The 12,076-nt window shown below is 40.3% G+C and overlaps 2 protein-coding genes across 3 annotated transcripts in view; both read left to right on the forward strand.

Moving 5' to 3' along the window:
• Positions 1-6,662, forward strand: part of ADGRG2 (adhesion G protein-coupled receptor G2) — a 56,451-nt gene extending 49,789 nt beyond the window's left edge. For both annotated transcript variants that reach the window (XM_058864333.1, XM_058864340.1), the window contains exons 26-28: positions 666-767; positions 1,499-1,651; positions 4,619-6,662. In XM_058864333.1, the coding sequence (XP_058720316.1) occupies positions 666-767; positions 1,499-1,651; positions 4,619-4,803 (440 nt within the window). In that variant the 3' untranslated portion in view covers positions 4,804-6,662. The remainder of the gene's footprint in view (positions 1-665; positions 768-1,498; positions 1,652-4,618) is intronic.
• Positions 6,663-7,019: 357 nt separating this feature from the next.
• Positions 7,020-12,076, forward strand: part of PHKA2 (phosphorylase kinase regulatory subunit alpha 2) — a 44,738-nt gene continuing 39,681 nt past the window's right edge. The window contains exon 1 of the mRNA XM_058842249.1: positions 7,020-7,170. Within this exon, the coding sequence (XP_058698232.1) occupies positions 7,093-7,170 (78 nt within the window). The 5' untranslated portion in view covers positions 7,020-7,092. The remainder of the gene's footprint in view (positions 7,171-12,076) is intronic.

The following is a 12,076-nucleotide window of genomic DNA, read 5'->3' on the forward strand; positions in this document are numbered from 1 at the left end:
GAAACTGCAAAGATTGAGTTGTCACTTTCCCTTAAATTGTGATGATCTTTTAAGCAGGGAAAGTTAGATGTTACCCTGTGTCAGTAATGAATGAAAAGTAGACAAAGAGACTGTAATGTGGTATTGGTAGGAGATGGGATGAGCACCATCCCTTCTAGACAATATTTGAAATTGTGGTAAAGGGAATACCATTTATTGTTATTTTAGACATGAGTGATTTTCTTTGTATGAGTGCTCAAAATTTTGTAACATTGGTGCTAATAGGTTAGCTGCTAATAAAAAATGTAATAATGTGTCACACCATGTGCTAAAAAAGCTTCATAGTCTGATAATGTGGTATCACACCCTGTCTTTGATACTGCTTTGAATTCTTTTCCAAGAGCGTTAAGTAAATCTCAAAATCAACAGAATTTTACCCCTTTTATTTGATAGAAGGAAACTTTATACACTTCGTGCATTTGGTTGTATTTGTTGTTTTTGCTTTTGTGTGTATGATTCCTCTAATCTATGTAACGAAAAAGTGCAGTGTTAGGAGTTGTAAACCTTTTCAGCAAAGAAAAATTTTTATTAGAAATTTAAAAGAAATGACAGGAAACAAAAACATTGTTCATTAGGAAGCAGTAAAAGTGAATTTTGCAACAGTCTTTCATGTTCCTGCTTTGCAGGGTTCTTCATTTTCATCTTCTATTGTGTATCAAAGGAGAATGTCCGTAAACAGTGGAGAAGATATCTTTGTTGTGGGAAATTCAGGCTGGCTGAAAACTCTGGTAAATACTACTTTTTTTAACTTCTGAATACTTATGTTTAATGTTAAGTTCCTGGTATTTTGTAATACTTACAAGAAGAAAAAAAGGGCAATTTATCACATTGCTGCAGTTGCAGTTCTAATTTATTATCCAAGATACAGTAAACTTCCAAAGTTATACTCTTTAAAGGTGGTAGCTGTTGCAGCTCTTGCATGTTTACATGCTGTTGCCTTAAGCTGTTGACTGCTAAGAGATGACCTCTTCCACTGCAGGGTAAAGGCATGTCTTTGCAGAAGACTTTTGATCAGTTAGAAACGGTAAGATTTGTTCCAGCCTCTGGGTCTCCCAGAGTTTTACCAGTGACTCCCACAAAAACAAAGTGAAGCATGGTTTAAACCAAAAAAAGACATTAATTACTTTATGTTATCTTATTACTATGTAATTGTCCTCTTGTAAAGACTTTTACTTTTTATAAACTTTCACTTAGAGAATCAACTGCACTTCAGTTATTTTTCTGATCTGGTCTGCAGTTGTAAAACTGTGACAGTTGGCTGCTTGTATTTTAAAAAGGGACAGGAGAAAAGGAACTAGATTTAAATAATTTTAAATATCAAGAGTCGTTAAATTCTTAGGAGAATATAATTCTGTCCAGAATACTGCAAGAAGTATGTAAAGCCTTACTTTTTTATCAATTCAGTTGCATTATTAACTATATATAGTGCTTGAATGAGTTGTGTGATTTTCTGTTTTAGACTGGAGTAGAACTGCTACAAATGGTTTAAAGAAGCAGACTGTAAATCAAGGAGTATCTAGTTCTTCCAATTCCTTACAATCAAACAGTAACTCCACTAACTCTACAACACTGCTAATGAATAATGATTATTCAGTCCATGCAAATGGAAATGGTAAGTATACTGCAAAGTAGTATTTCTTCAGGAGTAAAATTCTTCATCCTTCCTGTTCTATGCAGTACTGTCCTCTGCACTGCTGCCCTCTGCTCTGTTACTGACAAGTTGAAATGCAGTTTCACTTGCAATTTTCTGTGGCTTATTTGTCTGTTGAGAAAACTAGATATGAATCACCACTGAATGTACTTATTAAAAACTGATCTTGTTTTCCATTAATATAAGCTAGTTCTTCACACTCTCACAAGGCACTTGTCATGCTGCTGATTTCAGCTCTCACTAAAGACAATCAATTTTTCAAACACAAAAATAACTTAATCTGTAATGTCTAGAACCCTAAGTCAAGCAAAACTCAGAAGACATTGTTCCTATGTGCCTGAGGTATTTTTCCCACTGATCAAGAGCTGAGGCTAAGGAGTCATGTCATCAACTAGAATATTTATTATCAAGTTGTTGAACATGCTTGGAGGGGCTGTGTTGTCCTCATTTCTTGGCCTTTGCTGTCCTAAAATAGCACATAATCAACAGGATTATATCAGCAGATAACCTCTCAGACGTAGAGAGTAAAAGCCATGGAAATCACATGTGGGTTAGAGGCTACTGTTCCTTTGAGTCTACTAACTGCATATTGCAGAGGAATCACCACACTTTGGGAGATGGCATTTGGACATGCTCTGACCAGTATTCAAAATTGAGGTGTTTTTTTTTACATTCCTTTGTAACATCTCCCTGTTTGGACACCACATTAATTAACATACTTTTTATCTGACAGATCAGTTGAGAACCAGAATCCAGTAACATTCAATATCATTAAATACAAAGTAAGAAAATATTTTTAGGTAGAAGTATTTCCTCTCAAAGAGAGAAATTTTCAGGCGTAAAAGCCTGCATGTCTTGTAGGGTTCTTTTTTCCGTGCTATGTTAATTGCTCTGATGAAAGAAGCCATCTCTCCCTGCAACATCTGACATGCTTATACATAGCTGAAAAAGCATTTTGACAGTTTTTCTCAGCAGAAAGATAGCTGAAATATTCTATTGAACTTGTTTGTTGCAGCAACCGAGTGAATAAGTCTGTTGCAGCTTTGTGGAAAAAGTTTTTTCTTTTGGGTATTTTAGAATGAGATGCTAAATTGATGATCCAAACCACTGAGTGATGCCACATCTGCTGGATGTGCTCCAATTCTGTCTTACTATATTCTTATAATCAGACCTTTCCAGTGTGAGTGTCTGTGTGTCCTGTGCCAAAAGGTTTTTACACAAAAGCAGCTGAAAGAACTTCTATAAAGCTTTGTCTCTGTGCACTTACAAACATGGATATCTTGGGTGACCTACCTCATTTCCTATTTTATTGTCTATTTTGAATGCTGTGAACCTTGAACCATGTCCTCCATTCATATCAAGAGGGTTATATGATACCTTGCCTCAATAGTTTGACTAAATTCTTCTGGGTCCTTAGGACTTCCATAAGAAGAGGCTAAAATTATGCTTGGATAACTCCCAGCAAAGCTCTTGGAGGCAATTCCTTACACCTAATCTTCCAAACATGGGGCAGTTGTGTCTCAGAAGAGCTAGGCTAATGACTCCAAAAGTTATTAGGCTGCTGTTAGATAGGAACATGGAACCTTCCAAATTGCTGTGCCTGACTGCTCTCCTCTCAAAGATGGAACTTGAAAATAACATTGCAATGCTTCATTTTAAAAAGTGACCTCCAAAACCAAAAGCACTCTAGAAATTAAGATTTATGATGTAAATATACTGAGCTGTAAAGACTTCATGATTTTAACCTCACTGCTTTTACTGAAATGCTATTCCAGATTCAGGACTGAATGACTTAATGTGGTAAGTTTGGGATGTCTGTATAGCCTGTGACTTTGCTTTCCTATTGGACTTCATTTTTTCATGGCATCCTAATATTTCCTTATGTTCAGTTTTGCTCTTGCAGATTTGCATGTTTCAGAAACTACCATTGGGTATTACATGGCTGAACATGCAGATTTCTTCACTGAGAAACACAAAACACCTTCCTGAATTTGTTCAAAGAAAAATTTATTGTTTTCTTCTCAGCTTTTGCCCTAACATTAGAGCACAGCTATTTTGAACACTCCTAAGATGAAACAGTGTTAGACAGTATAACCGATAATCACAGTGTTATCAAATACGGTTATTTTCTATAATTTCAACCTTTTTCTTACTTGAATTCATGAACAAATCTCTTCCGCTTGTCTTACCCTGTCACTATTTGTGCCTGTTTAAGTGCTTAATGGCTGCTTAAATTAATAAAAATTCAAACTGAAATGTCTGCACAAATACTTAGAATAAAAACCCACAAATTCTTATTAAAAATATTTAGAATTTGATTCATAGAGGCAGGAGATTTATCCAGTGAACTAAACATTTGTGGAGCATTTCATTAAAAGGCTTCAGTCAGCAGTGGTGTTAGGTGTGGATTCACCTTAATATGCAAGATTCTCTGCAGTCTAAATGTGGTTTTGACCCGTGATCAGGTCTAGGCCATATTCTGTTTGTCCTCCAGAAGTAAATGCTGTAAGTTGAATTCCTTTCAAAGGCAAAAAAAATTCCTTGTATTCTCGAACACTTTCTTCTTTCAGATGCATGGCATACCTGAGATACCTTTAAACTTAATTTGATAAAGCAAATCATTAAAATGAGGAGTATTTTGCATCTTATCTACTGATACTTATTCCAAGTCAAGTCTGCATTTTGGGAATTGTGACCTTCGTTGCTTAAAATATGGAATCCTCATTCATAAATGTATTAACATCTCTTAAATATCAGTATTTCACACAGGAAAATAAAGGTATACAAAATATTTACCAAAAACACACATTTTAAAATTGTTGCAGGGATAAAAACACAGTGTATGAACTCCCTACATTGACTAAAAAATCATGGGAGGCTTGATTCTGGAACTTTCTAATAGGGGATGCCCTTTTTTTGTTTCAACAGGCCATCTTCCCAGTGAGAAGAATGGTGTTTGTTTCAGTGTACAGAATGGTGATGTGTGTCTCCATGACTTTTCAGGCAAACAACTTGCGTTTCAAGACAAGGATGATACTGGCAGCCAAGAAAGCCAAATCTCACTTAGAAGGACTTCAAAGAGAGGAAGCCTAAGTTCTATGGAGAAAATGTGATTTCCTTTTATACAGCACATTGTTTTACAGTGTGGAGTGGAGTTTTACTTTAATAGTTTTACATAATGTGAGCAGACCAAGAACTGGTTTTATTTAATATATGGTACTGGAACTTCAAGGCAGCCATGCAATGGATTGTCAAGGACAATTATTTAAAAAAAAAGGAACCTACTATTTTGACAAGGTCCTGGGATGTCATATTATAGCTGGCATACTTTTTGTTTCTTCATCAGAATGGGGTTTTTTAAGGGTTTTTTACATTTAAACAAAAGTTTTATTTAGACTTTTTTCATTACAATTAAGTTTATCTGGATATAGTGCTTAGTAGTATTGTATAAATATAGAAAGTTACAACTTGTGCATACAAACGATGTTAACTTTAAAAACGTTAGCTACACTGTCTTCAACTTTTTGTATGTTTTAGTAGCAAACTCTGCAGTGATGTACATAAGCAGAAGATATCAACCTTTAAGCATCTCAATTATACTTTTATATTTATTTCTTGTAATATAAATTTAAATATACCTATGTATAGAAAAATAATTGTTATTTTGTTTGTAACTTTTATTGTAAGTTTGCATTTTTTTTAGTTAACTAACTTTAACATAGAATGGTACAAAAGTTAATTTGTCCAATAAGTGGATCACTTACAGTGGTTTGAATATAATCACTAGATGCAGAACTGTAAATAATAAACACAATCAGTCTAGAACCTTTTAGTACACCATAGAGGGATAGAAATTGAGTATAATTCAAGTAGAGTGCCATGAATGGAGTATTAAATAAAGTAGTCAGTAGGTTATTAAGTGGAACTAAGTTGTGTTAGTGGCTTGAGTGAATTCATCAGTTTTTGCCATTGATTTCACCAGGGTCAGTATTTATCTTGAATGGTGGGACACTGCCATTTCTCAATTGCAGTGATGAAAGGAGAGAGGTTTGGGGGTGGGGGGGGGCAACTTGAAGAAAAAATATAAATAATAAATGACAGCTGCTATATTTAGTAGCTGAGAAATTGTTTCATTGTATGGTTGTTTTTTGAGGGGCAGCTCTTGAGCTATTCTAATAAGTATTTCTGCTTGTGCTTTGGCTCTTGGTTAGCAAACCACATACTGAGGTGTTAGCTCAGTAATTGCTGGAGCAAAATTTCATTCCTCTTGTGATATTTACCTGAAAAAAATGGATTTTGGCTCTTCATGTAAAACAGATGAAAATCTGTACAACATCACGAAGATTCCTCCTGAGCAGAATTTGGCCTAAGCCGTGGTTTTACTTCTTCCTCACACATATGTGCAGCTGGGACCACTGTTTTTTTCCATTCTTGGGCAAAAGTTGGATGCTCCCAAAGCAAGCTAGGACAAACTGGTGGCAGGGTACCAGGCCCTGTAAAGAGGGCTGCATGAAGCAGGTGCATGCTGAAGGGGAGCAAGGGCTCTGCTTTCCCAGTGGGGAGGGCTCAGTGCTGCGCTCTGAAAATACTCTCCTCAACAAAAAGCATGCAAGTGTTACATGCCTCTTACCCGGGGCTCTGCTGGAATTAGTAATTGAACCTCCTCAGTACTCAAACCCTGTTGTGGTTCTGGGGGCAACACATGGATTCTTTCAGTTCTTCCAGTCACTTTCATCCAAGATTATTCTGACAATGCTCGAAAGTGAAAATTTAAAGTATTTGTTGTGTTTATCCACAGGGTTTTATCTGCATGTTGGTAAAAGCCCATCCTGGTATGCTAGTAGCTGGAATATGTTTCTGTGAATGCTTTAACTATTTGGCTAATTGCCTTTGCATGTTTCTTGTAAATTTATTTAATGTTCTTATATTTATATTTTCAACTGTAAAAAAGTAATAAATTTGCAGCAAGTACAACACAAAATATATAAACTTTGTCTTTTAGATAAATGTGTCAATATGGGGCTGAGTTACGCACCTTCAGCTACTCTGGGACATCCGCTCCGTGGTTTTATTCGATCCGGTCTCAAAACGATGGGGATTTTTAAGGGTGGGGGAAACAAAAGCTTCCAACAAGTATTTGTCATTCTCAGCTTTATTTTACGAACTTGCGAAGAGGTTGTATAAAATCGATTTTTTACAAATGCAGCCGGGCTTTTGTCACGCCAGGCGGCCACTCCTGCCTCGGTCCTTGTGCCCCATGTCCCGCGGAGCCTGAGGGCGGAGGCCGCTGCCCGCCCCGCCCCGCCTCGCTCCGCCGTGAGGGCGGGGAGAGCCCGCCGCCATCTCCGGGTACCGCCGCCCCGAGCGCGGCTGGGCCGGGCAGCCGGGCCGGCCCTGGGGCCATGAGGAGCCGCAGCAACTCGGGGGTGCGCCTGGACGGCTACGCCCGCCTGGTCCAGCGGACCATCCTCTGCCACCAGGTGAGGAGCAGCCGCCGCCGCGGGCCGCCTGCTCGGGGCTGGGGGCGCCGGGCGCGGTGGGGCCGTGCCGGGGCCGTGCCGGGGCCGTGCGGCGGCTGCCGGGGCCGGGGGCTGAAGCAGGGACTCGAACATCCCTCCTCCGGCTGGCACACGGCCTCCTGTTCACATGTCCCGCCCCCGCCTGCGGAGCAGTACGGGGAATGCTGAGGCGGTGCGGATCCTTGGGGGTGCTTGCACCTTGGAAATCGTGTGGAAAACACAGCGAGTCTGAGCTTGTAAATAATAATAGGATCTTGTATACAGTGGCCATATGGCCATATGATACATACTCACCCGTTGTGCACACTATATATATGTATATGTGTATGTGTGTTTATATATATACACACACCCACACACGATAACAGCAGCATTACGCCCCGCTGACATAAGAGCTCCGAGCAGGACTTAGTGCCGCGCCTGTCAGCACAGCGCGGTGCGGATCCCTGTGCTCCCCGCGGCCCGTGTGTGCGGCGGGGCACGTCCCAGAGCTTCCAGTCCATTCTCCCGCTGTCCGCACTGCTGAGGCTCTGGAGCGTCAGGCGGGGCTGCCTGCACAGCAGCGGAAGAACGAAAATAGCAGGGATAGTTGGGGGAGGTTGTTGCACACCCTGTGTTTTTAGGTCAACACAGTGCTCTCTTGCTTCACCCAGGTGGGCACCGAGGACGCAGAAGGTGTTCAGCAGTGTCATGCTTTGGTTAAAACAATCTACTGTTGAACAGCAGGGGGTTTTGCACAGATCGGTTACCAAATATGCTTTGTTGATGAGAGTTGTAAGAAACTGGTAAGCAGTGAAAGAAGAGGCTGGGACCCAAATGCTGACTTTTAGTCAGTAAGATTTTTGCCACTGGCCATTATTTTGATCACAGGGTCCAAATACCTGAGAATTGATGTTTGTGTACTAATTATAGACTAAGTAGAAACAAATGCAAGAAATGGTATATCTGGTGTGAGTAGATAATTTTTGGCTCTTGCTGTGCTGGGGTGCAGGAGAAGCTTTTAGTTTTGTTCCCATCTCTCTCTTTTGTCAGCAAATGACCTTGGGCGAGTCACTTTGGCTTCCAGTGCCTGCCTTAATTTCCTTATTTATAAGATGAGGATGCTGATAACAACTTCCATTAGGAGAGACATTGAACCTCCGAGATTCAGAACTCAAACATGCCCCATGAAGGCCTTGATGATATTAATATTTAGCGGTAGTAAAAAGGGTAAGTGGTAATACAGGGGTTCATACTGGGGGCCCAGAATTTTGTAATTGCTGTTTAAAGCAATAGGATGAGTATTCATGACTGTGTATTGGCTTTTCCACTAAAGGCTCAATGTCTGGGAGAATTCAGAGGTGGGGAAAGGAGGTAAGTAAGTTTTCTTCTTTGTGTGGAAAGGCTAGCAGCAAGGCAGAGGATCAGTGGTATCTCAAGAGGACCCAGAGAGATGCTCAAGGCACATTTCTAGATTTTTAAAAAATATATTTATAGTCTCTGTTTTTTTCACTGCAATAGATTGAAAATGTTGTGTTCTGTGTTCATGTTACTTGAGATGCTCAAGGCACATTTCTAGATTTTTAAAAAATATATTTATAGTCTCTGTTTTTTTCACTGCAATAGATTGAAAATGTTGTGTTCTGTGTTCATGTTACTTGGGCAAGTTAGGAAGGTTGTCTTTGGGCCACGTGCAGCTATGTCTTTCTTGGGATTAGAAAGTCTGTGGCTGTATGGGCTTGGATGCTGCTGCTTCACTGCTGCTGGGGCCTTCTCAGTGCCTCTCAGGAAGGATCCAGGGAGGTGAGTTTTAGCCATGGGTTTGCCCAGGAGCAGCCTGGCAGAAGAGCCAGGTGTTTAAAATGCTTCTGAGATGTCACTGCTCAGCAGGGGTTGATGTGTGACTGTGACCCTTGCACCTCCCATGCACAGCTGCGGGAATGCAGCCTTGATACATCAGCTGCTGTGCTCTGACAGAGAGCAGTGATATGCTCACCTCTATGAGGTGCAGCAAGGGCAACACGGGGTGTGCGCAGAACACTGGGCTTTGATCAGGTGTTTAATACACCAGGAGCTAGGTTTCTCAGTAGCAGCAGTCTTGTGCTCATTCCAGTCACTCTAAATCCATGTGATTTTAGAGGCAATTTTTAACGCAGGATATCTGTGCTACCAGGGAGATGTGTTCAAAGGACAGGTTCAACTGCACAAGGGGTGACAGTTTTCTCTGTGTGGCACTTTGCAGGATCAGGTCAGTAGCAAACCTTTTCCTGTTTTGCAGATGTTGCATTGTCCTTGTCAGTCCCTGTAACATGCACTGTGATAGTTACCATCCTGTTAAAGGTTGTAAAAGGAGGGTAAGACCAGACTACTGGCTCCTGCCTGTGGGGGGCCTGCTGTCTGTTGCATATACCCCCAGGGACAGAGGGGTCAGAGGAATGCTTTAGTGCTGAAGCAGAGCAGACATTGAAAAGTCATCCACCAGAAGGATGTTCTCAGCTGCTTATTACACCTGTTGAATTGAATGACATAAGAAAAAAATGTGAATCTTCAGATTCGAAAATAGTAAAACTTAACAACTATGTACATTTTAAGTATTGCTGTGGTACTGTAAGTGAAAAGCTTATGGACCTGATTAGGAAAGCTCGTACCTTTATTGGTAACCCAAACTGTGGTATGGAATCACATTGGAAGGGACTCAAAAGAGTTGTCAAGTCCAACTCCTGGCCCTGCACAGGACCGTCCCCAAGACTCACTCACATCATGTTACATCTGGTTTCACAAGCAAATCTACAAGCTTTGCTAGAATTTACCTCAGTTTTCACCTGACAGATCAATGAGAACATCTGTTTAATTTGCACCTTTCAGCAAGATGCTAAATTACTTGCTTTGCTGCTCTTGTTAGAACCCTGCTGGTTTTGTGTCTGTCCTGCTGAAATTCTTATTTATACCTGCTGCCCTGTAGGGACTGGTGTGTTTTGTGGTTTGGGTTCTTGGGGGGCCTTTTTGTCTCCAGACTGAGGGATAGATTTAAAAATAGGTTTGGCATGATACAACAGTTTAAAGTCTTAGTCCAGCCATCAGCTTTCTGTTGCAGTGCTCTCAGCTGGCAGCCCATGGTGCTGATAAAATTCTTTGCTCTGTGGGTCTTATGTGCAATGTGATATGCAGGATGAGACCTGCATCACTGCATAGATGGAATTCTTGAAGTACTAGCTAAGCTAAAATCCCTTTGACATCAGTGGGATTAAGTGGGACTCAGTGTTTCTGTGGGTTCTTTAGCACCTTGTAAGCGCTGTAGTTTTCATATGGCGTCAGCTGGTAACAAAAGTAAGTAATTGTAGTTTTTAAGAGAAAACACTTCTAAAAAAGCCAAAACAAAAACACTTAAAATATTAACTAGTATATTACATTGTTCTGCTAACATTCTGAATGTACATGAGGAAAGACATTAATGTATTGTCAGTCCATGAGAGCCAGCCCCAGTGTGTCCCAGAAGCTGGGACCAACTTGTAGAGGAATCAAAGGCAGTGAAATTGTGATAGCTGCCTGTGGGTGTGTTTAATACAACCTCTTGAGGTAGGCAGGTCCCTCCCTGGGAGCTTTTAAAGGCTTTTAATAGGCTTTTAAAGTCTTGGATGGGCCATTTCTCTGGGATTTCCATTTTGGTAGCAGAGGCATTTGTATTTTTCAACTGGTAACTAGCACAGCATGGAGAGTAGGGAAAAGTAAACCAAAATGGTCATTTCTCAGACAGCAGAGTGACCTCTGTCATGCCAGGGCTGCAGATGAGTAGATGTTTGTTGTCCTGCATTAGAGGGAGGAAAAAGTAGTGTCCTCTACAAATGCTGGGAGTATGTGGTCTGCCTTTTGAGACCCTGGTTTTGTCATGTGGGCACAGTGCTGAACTGGGACTTAATGTTACTCCGTGTTTGACTTTTCAAAATCAAAAAGAAGTTTTTTAAGTTGCATTCATATGTGCTACTTTCCCCATCAAACAGGTAAGTAGGGGTGCATCAGCTGCCACTTGGTTTATGAAGACCTTGCTGAGGTGGGGTTGTTGCAGCAGAACTTCATTTTTACTCTGAGTGAGCCGCTAAGCATTGCTGTATTAAATCATAACAGTAGGCTGACTGTGCCAGGTCATTTCCTGTCAGGCTGTCACCCCTGTGCTGCTCAGTGGTCACATGCAGAGACCAGGAAATTGTAACTGAAGCCCCATCCCCTCAAACCAACTCTTTTAAAAATAATGACTTGAGTGAACCAGTGTATGGGAGAAATGAAAAAATTGTGGATGTATGCTCCTAAATTTTACTTTTGTAAAAGTAGCCTTTACTATTGTAATTTTTTGCCCCTTGTCACACCAGCCTCACCAACTGGTCTTCATTCAATGAAATTTTCTGTAAAGGCTTGATTTGATTGAAAGTTCTATTGACCTTTTGCCTCTTTGTCTCATTTTTTTGTTAGTCGAGAATGTACAGCCAAGAAAGACGGTCTAAGAATAATTAAGGATAGTGAAGTGATGGGAATTATTGATGCAGTGAAAAATTTAATGGAGTATTTGGGATGCAAGAGACTCCTCAGTGCTCTGCTTTTCAGACAGTGCTGCTTTTCAACACCTTCAGAATCTTTATCCTGTTCATTTTCCAAAGAAGGATATAAAACATTCATTTAGCTGCCATAAAGGCAGCGGGAAGATAATAAAAAAACTTTTTTAATCTCCTAGAAGATCACTAGTGGTTTTTTACTTTCTCAAGATTATGGCACAGACCAGTTACATAGACCAGTTACACAGAGGAGCATATATCCCACACTCTGTTTCTAGCGTTAACTCAGTACTTTCTTTTCCTTAAAATATCTAAAATTTAAATTTCTCTTTCCTTGATGTATT

Source organism: Poecile atricapillus, chromosome 1 (assembly GCF_030490865.1).
Source record: "Poecile atricapillus isolate bPoeAtr1 chromosome 1, bPoeAtr1.hap1, whole genome shotgun sequence".
Taxonomy (NCBI): domain Eukaryota; kingdom Metazoa; phylum Chordata; class Aves; order Passeriformes; family Paridae; genus Poecile; species Poecile atricapillus.